At 40.9% G+C, this 21,248-nt stretch overlaps 1 protein-coding gene across 3 annotated transcripts in view; it reads left to right on the top strand.

The window, feature by feature from the left end:
- DIS3L2 (DIS3 like 3'-5' exoribonuclease 2) overlaps positions 1–21,248 on the top strand; it is a 445,122-nt gene that overhangs the window by 167,285 nt on the left and 256,589 nt on the right. For all 3 annotated transcript variants that reach the window (XM_077290198.1, XM_077290196.1, XM_077290197.1), the window contains 2 exons: positions 1,685–1,785; positions 13,748–13,995. In XM_077290198.1, the coding sequence (XP_077146313.1) occupies positions 1,685–1,785; positions 13,748–13,995 (349 nt within the window). The remainder of the gene's footprint in view (positions 1–1,684; positions 1,786–13,747; positions 13,996–21,248) is intronic.

The raw sequence follows: 21,248 nt of genomic DNA on the forward strand, positions 1-21,248 counted from the left end.
TTGACACCAAAATCTGTACCAGCCAAGATGGTGTTGACCCTCTTAATTGCATCGTTTTGAACCCCACTACAAACCGATGGATGTTTAGCTTCTCCTTTTTCTATTTAGATTTTGTAGTGGATGTACCTGGTGATGCAGCTTAGTCCCATTCACTTTAATTGGGACGTAGCTCCAGTACCAGGTTCTAGGAGTAATGAAGCTTGGTCAATCAGCCGGTCAATGGGAGTGCCAGGAGCCAGACGACCACTGAATGTAGATTGCTCTTTATATCCCACAGATAAAACATTAATATTGCTGTTCCAGAATTACATATATGCAATGTCTGCACAATGAAATGGGATAGCTGAAGCGCTTGTGTAGGAGGCAGTTTAATAGATGCAGCTCGGAAAGTCCTCTTGTGGCCCAACCTGTATTTTAACTTGACCAATACCCATTCCCAAAATGTGTCCAGAAGCAGCCAACTCCTTCCCTCATGTGAAACCCATTCTGGCTCCTCATGTATGTCTTTAGAAGGGGACCTTGTGTGCCAATAGTTGTAAAAAGCGCATCGCAAGTGTTCGGCTTTGTGGCCATTGTCTGCTAGACCTGCAGGTGTTTAAACCTCTTTCTAGTATTCGGGATATGATGGTGGTGTTGGAAATATTTCAGCACTCCGTGTGTGAGAGCGAAGGTTAAGTGTAATGTTGTTTTTATCTATTACAGAGATTATGCAGGAGAGGCTGTTTTTCCCAAATTGCGCTGTAACCTGATAGAGATGAGTTAAGATGATTCTCTGATTACAAAGGTGCTTTACACCATTTGGCAGAAAATTCAGAATGTTACTAAGTGTCTGGCTCTTCAGTGGAACATGTGAATCCATTTGCTGAGCTTCGTTTGAATGAGGTGTAGCTGTATTTGGAAGTTTTCTTTGGCTACATGAATTAGTGTAAGGACATGGCCCCTGCTTTACCACAGTAACATGCCATAGGAAAAAAATAAAGAATAAAAGTATAGATAAATGGATATGTATATATTACTTTTTTTTTTAGAGACATTTGTATTTGCTGTAACTAACGTTGCAATTTAGGCTTTGAAAGCTTTATTTGCGTCTAGAATTTATTCCACCGATTTTAGTGTCATCATTATCTTGGAGAAGGTCCTACTGGTTTTGAATACCAATTGTTCATGTAAAGGTGGTGGCCAGCCTTCTCCAGTTGTAAGACTCCTCACACGGGAAAGCTACTTTTCTGTTGGTGGAGTCTACTGGTCAGGTCAATGTGCTCCTCCACCAGCAGGCATTGTGCGAACGGAAGCGCTGGTCCGTCTGCGAGGAAAGCTGCCGTAACATAAGGTGGCCGACCTCTTTAATGCGGTAAGATTAAAGCTGCATTTAGAGCTGCCGATTTCTGCTCATACACGAGCCCTAGTCAACTATAGACAGGTAAATTGGCTCTTACGTAATGGCTCAAACAAGCTGGCATGTGCAGAATGAATGACCAATTTTTGGTAGTGCTCTTTGTGGATTGTTGGCCCAGTTTCTTTAGTCTGTGTGAAGAAGAACTATCAATATGCAGAATAATTAATAGGTTACAAAAGTGACAAACTTTCTGTGAATTTTTTGTTTTATTGCTAGAAGTGTACACTGCAGAGGTTTGTGTTGTAAAAGCCTAAGTGCCCTTTTTCTTTTTCGAATTTCTCCCAACAGACCCTATAGACAGGTCAGAGAAAGTTGAAGTAAATAAATTACATTCTAATCACACAGACCAGAGCCGTATGATGGAGGATGGGCTTCAAAAGACTGCAAAGGTAAGGCCTAAGAGTCCAGGACTCATCATTATATTCCTTTCTTTTATTTTGAAAATCTAGCTCAGGGATTCTCAACCTGTGGTTTGTAGCGGTCTGCCAACTTCATGTATTAGCATCATGTCTAGCAAACTGCAATGAAGACCCACTTAGACCAGATCTGAATGGGCCTATATGGACCTTGGGGATGGAAAGAGAAATTAGGTGTGAAGCTGGAGATGGGATGATACTACCAGAAAGATGGGGAGCTTGAAGTTGGAGGTGGTGGGAGTCCTTAATGTGAGAATACAGAATAAGGATGGAAAGCCCCGGATGCAAGTACACTGCCTCATTGTTATTTCTGTGGGGAAACATTGGCTGTCATTATACAGATAATGGGGTCTGTGGGTGTCACTGTGGGGGAGGCAGGAGCTAGGTGTCACTATAAGGGGGGTGCTCTGGGTGTCGCTCACAACCATCTCTGAGCAGAATGTGTCTCTAGGTAATAAAGGTCGGGAACACTGATCTAAAATATATATATATATATATATATATATATATATATATATATATATATATATATATATATATATATATAATATATATATATATACACACACACACAATACAGACCATAAGTTTGGACACACCTTCTCATTTAAGGATTTTTCTGCATTTTCATGACTATGAAAATTGTACATTCACACTGAAGGCATCAAAACTGAATTACCACATGTGGAATTATATACTTAACAAAAAAAAGTGTGAAACTACTGAAAATATGTCTTATATTCTAGGTTCTTCAAAGTAGCCACCTTTTCCTTTGATGACTGCTTTCCACACTCTTGGCATTCTCTTGATGAGCTTCAAGGGGTTGTCACCGGGAATGGTTTTCCAACAATCTTGAAGGAGTTCCCAGAGATTCTTAGCACTTGTTGGCCCTTTTGCCTTCACTCTGTGGTCCAGCTCACCCCAAACCATCTCGATTGGGTTCAGGTCTGGTGACTGTGGAGGCCAGGTCATCTGGCGTAGCACCCCATCACTCTCCTTCTTGGTCAAATAGCCCTTACACAGCCTGGAGGTGTTTGGGGTCATTGTCCTGTTGAAAAATAAATGATGGTCCAACTAAACGCAAACCCTGATGCTGGTTCAGTATGCCTTCAATTTTAAATAAATCCCCAACAGTGTCACCAGCAAAGCACCCCTACATCATCACACCTCCTCCTCCATGCTTCATGGTGGGAACCAGGCATGTAGAGTCCATCCGTTCACCTTTTCTGCTTCTCACAAAGACACAGTGGTTGGAACCACAGATCTCAAATTTGGAGTCATCAGACCACAGATTTCCACTGGTCTAATGTCTACTCCTTGTGTTCTTTAGCCCAAACAAGTCTCTTCTGCTTGTTGCCTGTCCTCAGCAGTGGTTTCCTAGCAGCTATTTTACCATGAAGGCCTGCTGCACAAAGTCTCCTCTTTACAGTTGTTGTAGAGATGTGTCTGCTGCTAGAACTCTGTGTGGCATTGACCTGGCCTCTAATCTGAACTGCTGTTAACCTGCTATTTCTGAGGCTGGTGACTCGGATAAACTTATCCTCAGAAGCAGAGGTGACTCTTGGTCTTCCTTTCCTGGGGCGGTCCTCATGTGAGCCAGTTTCTTTGTAGCGCTTAATGGTTTTTGCCACTGCACTTGGGGACACTTTCAAAGTTTTCCCAATTTTTCGGACTGACTGACCTTCATTTCTTAAAGTAATGATGGCCACTCGTTTTTCTTTACTTAGCTGCTTTTTTCTTGCTATAATACAAATGCTAACAGTCTATTCAGTAGGACTATAAGCTGTGTATCCAACAGACTTCTGCACAACACAACTGATGGTCCCAACCCCATTTATAAGGCGAGAAATCCCACTTATTAAACCTGACAGGGCACACCTGTGAAGTGAAAACCATTCCCGGTGACTACCTCTTGAAGCTCATCAAGAGAATGCCAAGAGTGTGCAAAGCAGTCATCAAAGCAAAAGGTGGCTACTTTGAAGAACCTAGAATATAAGACATAATTTCAGTTGTTTCACACTTTTTTGTTAAGTTTATAATTCCACATGTATTAATTCATAGTTTTGATGCCTTCAGTGTGAATGTACAATTTTCATAGTCATGAAAATAGAGAAATTATATATATAATATAAATATATGTGTATTATGTGTGTGTGTGTGTGTGTGTATACATATATATATATATATATATATATATATATATATATATATATATATATATATATTTATATGGCAACACATATATGAAACGATAGTTAATTTAAGACTTGTCTGTTGAATAATAACTGGTTTCTGCATCAGTAGTGAAGTATTCAGGTAGTCACATTGCATAGGGTTTCCTTTACATTTAGGCCTCCACATAAGCCCTGCAAGTCTGCACCTGGACTTCTATACATCACCATGCAATATTCTGTAAGAGCCTTCATTTCCTTACAGCATTTGCCAAGTTTTTGTTTTAAAAAAAACAAACAAAAAAAAGCACATTATGGACCTATATGGTTGGGTGCTGCCGAGTTTATATAGCACCATATTATTTCCATGTACAAACTGCTCATACAACTGACTTTAGTAGCTATTAGACTGGCAATAATTTAACCCTTTAGTGACAGGCCCTTTTTTTTTTTTTTTTTTTTTAATCTGACCAGTGTTCCTTTTACCTAGTAATAACTATGGAATGCTTCAACATACCACACTGATTTTGAGATTGTTTTTAGGTGACACATCATACTTTATGAGAATTGTAAAATTAGGTTATGTTTTGAATTTATTTATAAAAATATCAGAAAATTTAACAAAAAAACTTTAAATTTGCTGTTTTCAAACTTTGAATGATTATCTCTTTAATCCAGATAGTCACACCACACAAACAATATAAATAACATCTCCCTCATGTCTGCTTTAGGCTGGTTTCACATTTGAGTCTGTGTACGCAGCGTTTCATCCGCATAGAGCCACGTGTCCTGTGTACATATCTTTAATATGGTGTATGCAGGGACATGTGCTCGCCTGCGGATGTGTATGCATGCATCGTTTCTCGATGGGCGGCGGGGTCCTGCGAACGGAGCATGTTGCATTTTTTTTTGAATCGTCAAAAATTAGTCAAATATGTGCAGACATGCGCATGTGGATGAGTGCGTTAAAAAAACGCATTACTGTCTATGGGAATTCATGTGTACGCATGCGTTTGATGCGCTTGCGTACTTCGGACTGCACGTATCCAGGAACTGATTGAGAAACGCCCATTGAGACACGCCCTCCTGGAAATAGCAAATGCATGCGCATAGAAAGTGTAAGCGCAGGCAAACACAGCAGGTTTTTTTGCCATCATGTGTAAGTTGATGCGGATAAACGCTGTGTTGGCATGGTTTTTTGCATGTGGTTGCGTACACATATGCATATGTGAAACCAGCACCTTTTGTAAAATGTTTTATTTTGTTGCCATTTTGCAAGGTTTAAAAATCTAGCAGTCATTTTTGATTTTTTTCGAGGAAATTTACAAAACATATGTTTTTAGGGACCTGTTCACTTTTTAAATGAGTTTTGCGGGTCCTATATATTGGAAACACCCAAAAGTGATAACATTTTAAAAAGCTCACCCTTCAACTTATTCAAATTTGCTTTTGCATTGTTCATTAACTCTTCACGTTCTTTTCAGGAATTAATGCAAAGTAGCATGACAGGAATGTAAAAGTTTATTTTTACCACCTAAATGTCGCTAACTTTTGAACAGGCCGCTAAAGTCGGCTGATTCTAAGAATGCTATTTGGCTGTGAACTGCCATGGCAACCATCAGGACCACACAATCAAGATCTCAGGGTGCCGATGGGGTTAAAGAGGGAACGTCCACACTCAGTTAACCAACTAGATGCCTTAGTCACTATTGACAGCAGCATTTAAGGGCATAAATGGTCACAGTCGGTGCTAACACTGATCTTGGCTGATGCAGCAAGTTGTCAGCTATAGTGTACAGCCGACAGCTGCTGGATTGTCACCCGTATGAGGAGGCTAATGTCTTATATTGCAGGTCAGTACAGAGACGTATTGGCGGTCACTATGGGGTTAAAGGAAAAATTGCAAGCAGCTACTTAAAGGGAACCTGTCACCACGTTTTTGGAAGATGGGATAAAAATAGCGTTAAATAGGGGCAGAGGTGGGCATTACATTAGTGTGTTTGTTATGCGTTTATTACCCACCTAAGTTGCCGAAATACCTTTGCAAAGTCTCCGTTTTCGCCTGTCAATCAGGCTGGTCTGGTCAAAAGGGCGTCTTGTCTTCCCCCAGATTTTGCGTAGTTTTCCGTTGGTGGCGTAGTGGTGTGCGCATGCCCAAAGTCCTGAATCCTTTGCCATGGGATTTAAAAGAGCGCGCTGTTCGTTTTCATTGGTGATCGGTGGGCGCGGCCATCTTCCTTTGGCCGCGCGTGTGCAGAAGCGGCGCTTCTGGAAAATGGCCGCGGGATGCCGCGCGTGCGCAGATGGATATCGCGGCGGCCATTTTCCTGAAGCCGCGGCCAGCAGAGCGCCGCTTCTGCGCACGCGCGGCCAAAGGAAGATGGCCGCGCCCTCCGATCACCAATGAAAACGAACAGCGCGCTCTTTTAAATCCCCTGGCAGAGGATTCGGGACCTTGGGCATGCGCACACCACTACGCCACCAACGGAAAACTACGCAAAATCTGGGGGAAGACAACACGCCCTTTTGACCAGACCAGCCTGATTGACAGGCGAAAACGGAGACTTTGCAAAGGTATTTCGGCAACTTAGGTGGGTAATAAACGCATAACAAACACACTAATGTAACGCCCACCTCTGCCCCTATTTAACGCTATTTTTATCCCATCTTCCAAAAACGTGGTGACAGGTTCCCTTTAAAGGGAATCTGTCAGCAGGTTTTTGCTACCTCGTCTGAGAGCAGTGTAATGTATGACGTGTATGTGCATGCTAAATGAAATATAATGGTTGACAAAGTATAAAAATAGCAATGTCTATTACATGCATTATATATTTTTTTTTTAATTCGTTTATTGATTCCAGAATAAACAAATAATGCATACATTAGCATTTATCATCATTAATTATACCACCGAATACAAATAATTACAGAATATCATCATATCCAGAACTTACAGGGGTAATAAACTGTGTATGCTAAATCATTAGCACCTATAAAATATCTACTATACAACTTTAACCGTGAACAGTAAGTCGCCAAAAGGAAAAAACAGATTTGAATCCTACTCCACAAGCGATGTCCCAAAACCACAAGCCCATTCTCCCGTGCATGTATCTAATCAGCGCAGACTACAGAGTATGATGAGAGGAGTTCCATCTACCCCAGATTTTTACCTGGGCACCCTCTATTTTGGTACAGTGTTCTCTCATATGGGATGACCGAGTTCACCAAGTCAATCCAAACTCTGAGAGATGGGGAGGAACCACCCATCCACCTTAATGCCAGCACTTTCCGTGCTAAGAAGAGCGTCTCTCGAAGAAAGATCCCAGTATAGTGATCCCAGGCCTCTGCATCCCACACTCCGAATAAGCAGGTCAATGGCTCAAGTGGCACAGGGACTGACAATAAAGATGTTAATAGTGTCGTGACCTCTTTCCAATAGTGAGAAATTACCGGGCACCTCCAAATCATATGGATAAAATCTGCATGTCGTGCATGACATCGCAAGCAGTCTGACGAATGGAGGCGACCCATTTTAAAGAGTCGCGTTGGGGTCAAATAGGTCTGATATACAATGTACAGCTGGGTCATCCTGTTATTAACTGAAGGAGAAACTTTAGTTGGAGACTCTAGAATATCTTCCCATTCCTCTCCCAATGTATCGGGAAGAAGTCCCTCCCACTTCTTTTTAAGGGAGTTAATAGTAAACCCATCTCCCACGGATAACAAATATGTATATAAGGAGGAAATGAGTCCCTGAGGACCTTGTGAGTTGAGAATGCCTATCAGAGGTAGAGACGAGATCGTTCGACCCGCACCTATATTTCGCATATATGATTGGAAAGCTGACCTTAGCTGTAAATAACTGAAGAATTGAGATCTTGGGATATTGTAGGTATCCCGTAATTGTTCGAAGGATACAAAAACCCCTTGGTCATGTACATTGCCCACCGAAAGAACACCGCACGAGATCCAGAACTCAGTAGATGGGTGATTCAGTAATTCTGGGAGATAACTATTATGCCATAGTGGCATTTCAGCTATTACATCTGCAAATTTAATAATTTTTTTTGAATTGTCTCCATATCAATCTCGCCAGTCGAAGTAAAGGCAGCAAACGGGGAGCATTGACTTTCTCTGTTTCCAAAAATCCCAATGGACAATCAATCCGGGCAGAGTGGAGTAAATGACACTCTGAATTAGGTAAAGAGTTATTAGGCATCCATTTGCTCAATGCCTTAGCTTGTCCGGCAAGATAGTACAGATAGAAATCTGGCAAAGCCGCCCCACCCCCCCTTTTTGGTCTCTGCAGAGTAGATAGTTTAAGTTTGGGTCTGGTCTTCCCCCATATAAAGGATGTAGTCAGGGAATTTAAATTTGCGAAGAAAGACTTGGGTATTGGCATGGCACTGTGTTGGAGACAATAATTAAGTTTGGGGAGCAATATCATTTTAATTAAATTGATGCGGCCTGCAACAGAGAGGGGAAGGTTGCTCCAGGTTATAAATTTAGATTTGACCAGGTCTAATAATGGGTGAATGTTAAGTTGTAGGTCTAGCCGACTATATTGGGACATATGAATACCCAAATATTTGAAACTGGAGACTACAGGTAGTGACGAGAGATTTTCGAGACAGGGTATCGGAACATGAGACAGAGGCATCAGGGCAGACTTGTCCCAATTTATATAGAGACCGGAGAATTTACTAAATTTGTCGATGGTCGTTATTACTTGCGGTAGTGTTTTTTCTATTTTATCCATAAATATAATCATGTCATCGGCATAAAGACCAATAGTATCTATACGATCCGCAATATTAATTCCTTTAATATCTGTAGAGGACCGTATGCGTATTGCTAAAGCTTCTATCGCGAGGGCAAAGAGAGCCGGGGATAAAAGACATCCCTGACGGGTTCCCCTGTGCAAGGTAAAAGAATCAGAGATAGAGTTATTCACAATTACCCGTGCCCTAGGATTCCTATATAGTGTATCTATCCCTCTAATAAATTTGTCCCCAAAACCGTATTTCCGTAGGCATGCGGAGAGGAAAGGCCACTCAAGAGAGTCGAACGCTTTGGCTGTATCTAGTGACGCCAGTGCCCAGTTATTATCCAGTTCTAAAGAGCTATATTGAATCACTGATTGGACCCGTCTAATATTGATGGAGGTACTTTTCCCAGGCATAAAGCCAGTTTGATCTGGGTGTATAAGGTCTAGTATGATCGTATTTAGTCTGGTGGCCAAGATTTTAGTGAAGATCTTATAATCTACATTCACCAATGATATGGGGCGATATGACCCACACTCCAGGGGGTCCTTTCCCTCCTTAAGTACAATAATATTTGCATCGTAAAATGTTTCAGGCATAAACTCTCCCTCCCATATGCTCCGGAGTACCTTTAATAAAAGTGGTGCCAGGTGGCTCCGATATTTTTTATAGAACTCAGCGGGAAACCCGTCAGGTCCAGGGGCCTTCCCGGTAGCCATGTCCACTATAGCATGCTCCACCTCCTCCAGAGTAAACTCTGCCTCCATAAAAACCTGCTGGGTTGGACTCAGTGAGGGGAACGCTATGTCCGATAAATAGTCCATACACTCAGGGACACCAAAACCACTACCAGATTCGTACAATGACTTATTACAAAAACATCGAAGAATCTCTTCAGTAGAGGATACCAACGAACCATCAAGTGCACGAATCTGTAGTACTGTATTGGAGGTATTATGCTGGCGTACTATAAAGGCTAGGAGTGTACTGGCCTGGTTCCCCAATTCAAAATAGGATTGACGGGTAAAAAATAATTTGCGCTTCGATTTAGTGTCTATATGTTGGGTGTATAATCTTTGGGAGGTAAGTCATTCCACCCTGTTACCACTGGTCTGATTAGCCACATAGGCGGCCTCCGAGTCCCTCAGTCGCCGCTCCATCTCATCATCCTCCCCTGCCGTCACCCTTTTTATGTAGGAAATTGTGGAGGACAAACATCCCCTTAAATATGCCTTTAGAGTAAACCCAAAACAGATTAAGATTCGAGGGGTCTGGGTGGGTAGAGACAAAACAGTTCAACTGATCAACCGTTCTATCACTAGAATCTACCAATTTCAACCAGAAGGGATTCAATTTCCAAGGTATATGGTTGTTTGGCTGACCATATTTAAATTTGAGAATAACTGGACTGTGATCTGATATCCCCCTATTACCATGTTCTATACTATCCACCCATAATGCCAGGTCACTAGATCCAAATATGTAATCTATGCGAGATAGAGACTGTCTAGTTGATGAATGACAGGTATATTCTTTTGTCTCAGGGTGGCGTGTCCTCCATAGATCTAACCATCCGCTACTGCTCATAAATAGCGCCAAACGTGCATTATATTTACATTAACTTTATAATCCTTTTAAAACCATATGGTTTCAGCGCTGCGCACAATGAAGGATGACTGGATTGGCACTACATTAAATAATTCCAGTATGTTGCCGTCATTGTTTTTTCTGTTTGATTATAAAATGTCTACCAGGTAGCATTTTACCCCTTTTCTGCCATCGGACGGAATAGTATGTCCGATGGCAGAACCCCCGCTTTGATGTGGGCTCTGGCGGTGAGCCCGCATCAAAGCTGGGACATGTCAGCTGTTTTGAACAGCTGACATATGCCCGCAATAGGCGCAGGAAGAATTGCGATCAGCTCGCGCCTGTTAACTAGTTAAATGCCGCTGTCAAACTCTGACAGCAGCATTAAAAGGGATTTTGTCACCCCATTTTAGGCCTATAAGCTAAGGCCACTGCCATCAGGGGCTTATCTACAGCATTCTATAATGCTGTAGATAAGCCGCCAATGTAAGCTGAAAGATAAGAAAAACAAGTTGATTATACTCACCCAGGGGAGGTCCTGGTCCGGTCCGGTCCGATGGGCATCACGGTCTGGGTCCGGCACCTCCCATCTTCATACGATGACGTCCTCCTCTTTGCTTACTGCCATGCCTCCTGCGCAGGAGTACTATGACTGCCCTGTTGAGGGCAGAGCAAAGTACTGCAGTTCGCAGGCGCCAGGAAAGGTCAGAGAGGCCCAGCGCCTGCACACTGCAGTACTTTCCTCTGCCCTCAACAGGGCAGTCATAGTATGCCTGCACAGGAGCCACGACAGGAAGCAAAGAAGAGGATGTCATCGTATGAAGATAGGAGGCCCCGGACCGCGACGTCCATCGGACCGGACCGAACCAGAACCGCCCCTGGGTGAGTATAGTCGAACTTGTTTTTCTTATCTTTCAGGTTACATCAGGGGCTTATCTACAGCATTACAGAATGCTGTAGATAAGCCCCTGATGGCGGTGGCCTTAGCTTATAGGCGTAGATTGGGGTCCCAAATTCCCTTTAACAAGCGCTTCCAGATGGAAATGCGCGCACCGGTGACCCCATCATGTGATCGGGGGTTATCGGTGCGTTGGCATGAAAACCAGAGGTCTCCTAAAGACCTCTGTGGTTGTTGATGCTGGATTGCTGTGAGCGCCACCCTGTGGTCAGCGGTCATGGCAATGCTGCAATTCTACTATAGGGGCGATCTGAGCATCGGCTCTATGTAGCAGAGGCAATCGAGTTGTGGCAGCTTCTAACCTCCCATGGAGGCTATTAAAGCCTGCCAAAATTAAGAAAACAATGCTTTTAAAAATATGAAAAAAAAATATATACGTTAAAATCACCCCCCTTTCGCCCCATTCAAAATAAAACCATAAAAAAAAATCAAACCTACACATATTTGGTATCGCCGTGTTCAGAATCGCCCGATCTATCAATAAAAAAGATTAACCTGATCTTTAAATGGCGTAGGGAGAAAAAAGTCAAGCACCAGAATTGTTTTTTTTGGTTGCCGCGACATTGCATTAAAATACAATAACGGGCGATCAAAAGATGGCATCTGCACCAAAATGGTATCATTAAAAACGTCAGCTCGGCACGCAAAAAAATAAGCCCTCGCCCAACTCGAGATCACGAAAAATGGAGACGATACGGTTAACGGAAAATTGCAGAATTTTGTTTTATTTTTTAATTTTTTTTTAGCAAAGTTTGGAATTTTTTTTCACCACTTGGGTAAAAAAGAACCTAGACATGTTTGGTGTCTATGAACTCATAATGACTTGGAGAATCATAATAGCAGGCCAGTTTTAGCATTTAGTGAATCTAGCAAAAAAGCCAAACAAAAAACAAGTGTGGGATTGCACTTTTTTTTTGCAATTTCACCACACTTGGAATTTTTTTCCCAGTTTCTAGTTTTACCATGGTAAAACCAATGGTGTCTTTCAAAAATACAACTCGTCCCGCAAAAAATAAGCCCTCACGTGGCCATATTGACGGAAAAATAAAAAAGTTATGTCTCTGGGAAGGATGTGGAGCGAAAAACGAAAACACAAAATTTACAAAAACTCCTGGGGTTAAGGGGTTAAAGTTGGCCAATTTTCCCTACTGTCTTCCATTGCGTATTGTTCAGTAGAATAAACCATGTAATTTAGGTTTCCCTGCACAACATTGCTCCCAGCCACCCAGACTTGCAGAAACTGCAGCAAAGCTCCATTCACGTGGCAATTACTAAGAAGGGGAAAAAAGTAGTGACGAAGATGCAGTGCAAGAAGCCAATGGGGGACGCAGAGATTGGACCCCATCAACAAAAAGGCAGTGACTTATTCAGCATGGCAGCTTAACCCCCTTTAGGACAGACTCCATACATGTACAAGTCTGACCACAAGGATTAAAGGGTCTCCGACATGATGTCCGTCACTCCACAGGTCAATGGCACCCCACATAAAATTATAAAGGGGTCTTACGGAGTTGCTATGGCAGCTGGGGGCCTTCTTAATGCCTTCATTGATCTTTAACTGTTTGGTGAAATGGGTAATATAAACTCTGACCCCATCTTTTATACTGAAGTATCTAATGTGTGTGCAAATGTTAAGAGGAGATGCAGGGTGGGTGCGCTGTGTCCCGTTGCCTATTGTGACTGATGGATCCGGTGTTAACAGCTGTGTACAAAGGCAGGGGTGTCAAACTGCATTCCTTGAGGGCCTCAAACCATGCGTGTTTTCCAGATTTCCTTCTCATTGCACAAGGTGCTGGAATCATTCTGTGCAGGTGATTAAATGATCACCTGTGCAATACAAGGAAATCCTGAAAACATGACCTGTTTGCAGCCCTCGAGGAATGCAGTTTGACACCCCTGTACAAAGGTATTACTTGTAACTGTAGTCCTGCCTCTGAGATTTGCAAAAAAACTCTACACTACGTGGAAGTTTTTAGAAAAATTTAAAAAGTGATATGAAAAGAATGCCAAAAATGTAGCTTATTTTAATTTCTATTCTGATGGCTTCCCTTTAAGGTGTTCAACAGCAAACTGCACCTACAGCAGCCACTGTGGGGTACTGTACCCCTCAGCTTGTGTGCACTGCTGCGCTTCATGCTTTTTTTTTTTTTCTATCACTACTGGTTAATATCAGAAATCAAATAATGAGTAATATTATTAGTTTGTTATACTTGGTAAGTTTAATGCCTCTTACAATGCTTTCCAGTATGTTCCTGTTTTTGTACTATTGCAGTAATACAGTAATTATAATTTCTATGGTGCCAACATATTCTGTAAGTATGGTAGTTACATTTCAGAGGGTTTTTGTACAGTCAAATATTTTCTGTTGTGTTTAACTATTGCACCCATTGACTTCCGCAATATAGATTTATTCAGAAACTTTTTTTTTTTTACTTTTTTTTTCTAAATAGGTTGTTTTCATATTGGAGAAAAAACATTCAAGAGCTGCCACCGGCTTCATTAAACCAATGACAGACAAAAGTGGGGAATTTGCCAAAAGACATGCCTTGTTTTCACCCGTTGACCATAGGGTACCAAGAATATACGTCCCACATGCTGACTGCCCTGCAGACTTCTTGGTGCGACCACAAGATTTTGCAAGCACGCTTTTCATCTGCCGCATCATTGATTGGAGAGCAGACAGCAATTTTGCTGAAGGGTAAGGGTGCCAAATGTGTCCATGGATGATGAATGCATTCACGAATACATGTTGGATATGTGCCTTCTATTTCGAATATATCCTGAGGTTGTTTTTTAGGATCATTAGGTAGGACTGCTGATAACCAACAATTTCACTAATCATGTTAACTGTTAAAGTGCCAAACCTTGTTTTATTTTTTTTTCTTATTATTAAAGGGAACCTGTCATGTTGTACATGCAGTCTATGTGGATTGCATGGTATAAAGAAGCAGAGCCTAATGATGTGTAGGTTTGTTTGAGCAGATTCAATATAACTTGTATTTTCTTTACTGAAATTCCCAGTATAAGTCGGGTGGGCGGTCCTGCTAAGTGACAGTCTTCCCTGTATGACTGCATGTGTAGATGGATGGTGTCACTGAATAGGACCGCCTACTGGACGCATTAAAAAAAACACCAGGGATTTCAATGAATAAAATGCAAGGTTTATTGAAAATTTTTCAGCACAAATGTACATCAATCTAATCCGCTCCTCCTGCTCTAGAACAGCCTGTCTGCAGATCACATACCTTTGGAGCATGATGGGTTTCATCTAAAATCCTATACCACTCACTACACCAAATGCTGTATTAATCGGTTTCATGTTAGACGAAAAATACTTTTGGGACAATATATTGGAGATTTATTTCCCATACTGAAAGTTATTCTTTTAAAAAAAGTTGTCTTCCTTTCTTGCCTTCCTATGTTAGACATTCTGAAAGGGGGTTTATTATAACCTTTGCAGGAGATTGGTTTTAAACACCTAATTGCGCAGTAATTCCCCCACCAAAAACAGCAAAGACGATGCATTATTTCTCCTATCACATAGAGGACTTTGGGCCTCCCATTCTGCGATTTATACTTGATTTTTAGCACAACTTCTTTATTGACCTTCACAAAACGAGTCATTTGAAGCATTTCAAAAGAATGTGATCCGGGACATTAGAAAAATTCCTGACAAAAGGTGTTCTAAATTCAGAAATAATTTAACACATGCGGAACAAAGGGCCATCATACAAATTCAAACTAATAAAGATATTACTATTAGACCAGCGGATAAAGGTGGTAGTATTGTTATTCTCAACACTGAAGACTATATAAAGGAGTGTTTGAGACTATTGGGAGATCAACACATCTACAGACTTCTATCCACAGATCCATCCAATACCTTTATTTTAGAAATGAAGGATTTAATCAAAGGGTGGGATCAAGGTATTATTACTAAACGGGAGCATGATTTTATTACCATAAATCATCCACAGATGGCTTATTTTTATTACCTCCCTAAAATCCACAAAAATTCTGATAATCCCCCGGGTAGACCCATAATATCGGGTGTAGGCTGTTTAACAGCCAACTTATCAAAATATGTAGATTGCCATCTACAAAAACTAGTCCCTGAACTTCCATCTCATTTAAAGGACAGTACGCATATTTTGAGAATTTTGGAAAATGTTGAATGGAAGGATCATTTTATTTTGGGAACATTGGACATCACCTCCCTCTATACTGTTATCCAGCATGAGAAGGGGTGTGAAGCAGTGGAATTTTTCTTGGATAAACAGGGCACACTTCCCAGAAGCCAAATTTTGTTTATTTTGGACTGTATGCGTTTCATTTTAACTCACAACTATTTTAAATTTAAAACGCACTACTACTCCCAGCAATGGGGTACTGCTATGGGTACCAGGTTCGCTCCAAGTTATGCCAACTTGTACGTTGGTAAATGGGAACATGATACCATCCATAATGATCCCTCCTTGAGAGCGAACCTGGTACTCTGGCATAGATTTATTGATGACATTGTTTTTATATGGTCTGGTGGTCCTGAGTCCTTGTCCAATTTTATCAGTAATTTAAATAAAAATTCATATTTTTTAAAATTTACGGGTACCACCAGTACAGTTTCTATTGATTTTTTGGATCTGAATATTTTTATTGAAGAGGGGAGGATTAATACGAGAACATTCCACAAACCCACTGATGGGAACAACTACATTTCTCTAGACAGTTGTCATCTTCCCCATTGGCTGCTGAATGTTCCCAAAAGCCAGATGATTCGGGCACATAAAAATTGTTCCCGACCACAGGATTTCACCCAGGAGGTGGAAGTTCTTATGGATAAATTTGTGAAGAAGGGCTATTCACACAGCTCTTGGTCTATGGCAAAAAACCAGGTTGAGAAACTATCTAGATCCAGTCTTTTTCGAAGTAAAGAAAAACGTGACAATCAAGTACCACTGGAGAGTGTCCCGATTATCACTAGATATAATGCAAATACACATCTTTTTAGAAAGATTGTGCAGAGACATTGGGACATTCTGAGAGAAGACAAGGTGATTGGTGAAAAACTTCCTGAACATCCACTCTTCATTTACAAGAAAGCACGAAATCTTGGAAACAGAATAGCCCCCACAGTTCCACATCTTATTCCCACTGAAAGATGGTGTTCCCAAAAACCTCAAGGTTTTTTTCCCTGTCAAAAATGCAAGTCTTGCAAACTACTTAAAACGAAAAAACAACTTGCTTGTAAAAAGGGAAATATTGATTGGAGGATTGAGAATTTTATATCCTGTAATACCAAAGGGATCATCTATTCTATTAGATGCCCGTGTGATAAAATTTACATCGGTAGAACAAAACGGGCCCTTAAGATTAGAATTAATGAACATATCAGCAACATTAATAAAAAATTTGAAGGGCATCCCCTTTCTAAACATTTCCTGATGCATCATGGAGGGTCAATATGTGGCACCGTGATTACTGGTCTCAAATTGGTACAAAAATGCCGAAGAGGTGGGGATTTTATCCAGAAAATGTCTAGAGAAGAAACAAAGATGATTTTTATTTTTGATACCTTAATCCCGAAGGGCCTTAATAGCGATATTGAACTTTTTGCCTTTAACTCCTAAATTACGGTCATGTGATTGCGGTAGGCTATATAGATACATACAACTTAGGAAGGACCATCCCTGATGAAGGAGCTCGTTTTTTTGCTCCGAAACGCGTAAGATTTGGTCCTATTCTTTCTCCATAGCCTGTCACGTGAGGTTTCACGTGACTGTGACGTCACACTAAATCCTGCTGCGGCAGAGTACCGAACGGCTAAGCCGGAGCAACACTGACCGGTCTCTCAGTAAGTACGAGTGCAGGATTTTTCTCTCTGCCACCGGCCGGGGCAGTTCCTGCAACTCGCTACTCCAGAGGCAAGACCCGGCACTCTGTGGAGTCCTTGTCCGCGGGAGGTATCAGAGCCTGGACCCCGACAGGAGTGTGTATTATAAGCGGCAACTGGATTTGCGAACATAGTAAGATCGCATGCAACTGTGATTCCACCGGCTCTTTATTCAACTACGGATCACTTCATCCCTATGAGAAACCTTAGCAGGTAGATATATATTTATATATATATATATATATATATATATATATATATATATATATATATATATATATATATATATATATATATATATATACATATATATATATACATATATATATATACATATATATATATACATATATATATATATATATATATATATATATATATATATATATATATATATATATATATATATATATATATATATATATATATATACACTCACCGGCCACTTTATTAGGTACACCATGCTAGTAACGGGTTGGACCCCCTTTTGCCTTCAGAACTGCCTCAATTCTTCGTGGCATAGATTCAACAAGGTGCTGGAAGCATTCCTCAGAGATTTTGGTCCATATTGACATGATGGCATCACACAGTTGCCGCAGATTTGTCGGCTGCACATCCCAAAGATGCTCCATACAAGGCAGGATGGATCCATGCTTTCATGTTGTTTACGCCAAATTCTGACCCTACCATCCGAATGTCGCAGCAGAAATCGAGACTCATCAGACCAAGCAACGTTTTTCCAATCTTCTACTGTCCAATTTCGATGAGCTTGTACAAATTGTAGCCTCAGTTTCCTGTTCTTAGCTGAAAGGAGTGGTACCCGGTGTGGTCTTCTGCTGCTGTAGCCCATCTGCCTCAAAGTTCGACGCACTGTGCGTTCAGAGATGCTCTTAGGCCTACCTTGGTTGTAACGGGTGGCGATTTGAGTCACTGTTGCCTTTCTATCAGCTCGAACCAGTCTGCCCATTCTCCTCTGACCTCTGGCATCAACAAGGCATTTCCGCCCACAGAACTGCCGCTCACTGAATTTTTTTTCTTTTTCGGACCATTCTCTGTAAACCCTAGAGATGGTTGTGCGTGAAAATCCCAGTAGATCAGCAGTTTCTGAAATACTCAGACCAGCCCTTCTGGCACCAACAACCATGCCACGTTCAAAGGCACTCAAATCACCTTTCTTCCCCATACTGATGCTCGGTTTGAACTGCAGGAGATTGTCTTGACCATGTCTACATGCCTAAATGCACTGAGTTGCCGCCATGTGATTGGCTGATTAGAAACTAAGTGTTAACAAGAAGTTGGACAGGTGTACCTAATAAAGTGGCCAGTGAGTGTGTGTATATATATATATATATATATATATATATATATATATATATATATATATATATATATATATATATATATATATATATATATATATATATATTTTATCACACGATTTATTGATTTTAACGAGCATACAGTTCTTCTTATTTCTTATTTGGAGGTCCATTATTTTAGCAATTATTCCTTAGGATCTTTTTATATAGAAGGGGATATTCTAATCCAGCGCAGATAGCTTTTTTCTTTTTTATATATCATTATTTTAAGTAACGGATGGGTGTGACCGTGACACTGTCTGCTGCAGGTGCATGAAGGTACAAGCGCTACTGGTTTTTATAGATATATCTTCACAAAATGATACCTTGTTCAGCTGCCACTTTATAGTTCTCTTTGTACAATTGGTGCTTCTCATGGAGAATGGCGTTCTGCATCAGATGCATTTTGCACATGGCATCTACACCGGTCCAGTCACTGTGTGTTTTCTGTGTACAAAGACCGGTTCACGGGCTCCTTGTTCTGAGAAGATGGGAGGAACACTGAGTAATCAGCCATTTGGACAGAGAAAGGTCTTGTGATCCTAAAGAAAGCCCGACATGCTTGTCACAGCTGCACTGCAAGAATTTGAGAAGAGAGGAAAGAATAATAATTATGATGATGATTAGGAAAAGTAAGTGGATCCGACGTGCATGTAATTGCTGGGTTAAAGGTTACACAGAGGAAGCACCTTGGGTGCGGCTAATAAACCTCAGAAAAGAACGCTGAAACTGAGCAAAAATCACGATTTGCTGAAATCACAAGAGGGATTCATGGCTTCTCTACTGGCTGGTTCACTGGAAGTTTGAGGCACAGATCAGGCATCAACATTGGGATCGGAAAACTATGCTCAAAATACAAATAAGAGCTTAAGATATACTGCTGTAGTGATACGATAATCTACACTTCTAGTGTGTAAGAAAACGTTTTATTTTACCGAACATCATATAATGTGCCCCAAATATTCTGGCTCTTTCCTCTTTTTGCATTTAAAAGAACATTTCTCTGCTTTTGTAGTCACTCTTGTATCAGACCGTTGCATTCCTCTGAATAGCCTTTCTGCTTTATAATGCTGAGTTTCCTTTAACTTCCATCTCTGGACTTGTACTTATTTTGTAATAATTCATCTTGCTACCTTGACAAACAAACTGCTGACTACTGTGACTCTTACAGCAACATAAATGGCCTTTCTCCAAGTAATTCAGACCCCTTTGATTTACTTGAACTGGGTACAGCGTGCTCTTTTGTTGCTACGTTACTTGAATGCTGTTTTGGTAAAGGCAGAAGCTTTGGTAGTACATGATTGTCCCAGAGCAAAAGCTGTAAATTCAGGCGCTGAAAGAATCTTATAATTAAAGAATTTAGTTTCTACTAAAAATCCTTATTTCATTATCATAAGTTAATGCTATTGCATATTACATATTGTAACTGCAGCTCTGAGTGTGACTGGAAATACTTGGCGACATTGGCCATGCCTGGTGATCAGCAAAAAGTTAAGTCCAATCTTTTCCCACCTGACCAAAGTCGCCATGTACAGTTACGTCCATATATATTTGGACGGACAACATTTTTCTAATTTTGTTTATAGACATTACCACAATTAATTTAAAAAAACAAATATTCATATGCAGTTGAAGTTCAGACTTTCAGCTTTCATTAAAATAAAAGCTTTCACATTAAAATTGGATGAAGGGTTTAGGAGTTTCAGCTCCTTAACATGTGCCACCCTGTTTTTAAAGGGACCAAAAGTAATTTGACAATTGGCTCCAAGGCTATTTCATGGACAGGTGTGGGCAATCCCTTCGTTATGTCATTCTCAATTAAGCAGATAAAAGGCCTGGAGTTGATTTGAGGTGTGGTGCTTGCATTTGGAAGGTTTTGCTGTGAAGTAAACTTGCGGTCAAAGGAGTTTTCCATGCAGGTGAAACAAGCCATCCTTAAGCTGTGAAAACAGAAAAAGCTCATCCGAGAAATTGCTACAATATTAGGAGTGGCAAAATCTACAGTTTAGTACATCCTTAGAAAGCACTGGTGAACTCATCAATGCAAAAAGACCTGGGTGCCCACGGAAGACAACAGAGGTGGATGATCGCAGAATAAGCTCCATGGTGAAGAGAAACCCTTTCACAACAGCCAACCAAGTGAGCAACGCTCTCCAGGAGGTCGGCGTATCAATATCCAAATCTACCATAAAGAGAAGACTGCATGAAAGTAAATACAGAGGGTTCAATGCACGGTGCAAACCACTCATAAGCATCAAGAATGAAAAGGCTAGACTGGACTTTGCTAAAATAAACATCTAAAAAAGCCAGCACAGTTCTGGAAGAATATTCTTTGGACAGATGAAACCAAGATCAACCTCTACCAGAATGATGGAAAGAAAAAAGTATGGTGAAGGCGTGGTACAGCTCATGATCCAAAGCATACCACATCATCTGTAAAACATGGTGGAGGCTGTGTTATGGCTTGGGCATGCATGGCTGCCAGTGGCACTGGGTCACGAGTGTTTATTGATGATGTGACACAGGACAGAAGCAGCCGAATGAATTCTGAGGTATTCAGAGCCATACTGTGTGCTCAGATCCAGCCAAATGCAGCCAAATTGATTGGCCGTCCTTTCATATTACAGATGGACAATGACCCAGAACATAAAGCCAAAGCAACCCAGGAGTTTATTAAAGCAAAGAAGTGGAATATTCTTAAAT

Source organism: Ranitomeya variabilis, chromosome 2 (assembly GCF_051348905.1).
Source record: "Ranitomeya variabilis isolate aRanVar5 chromosome 2, aRanVar5.hap1, whole genome shotgun sequence".
NCBI lineage: Eukaryota > Metazoa > Chordata > Amphibia > Anura > Dendrobatidae > Ranitomeya > Ranitomeya variabilis.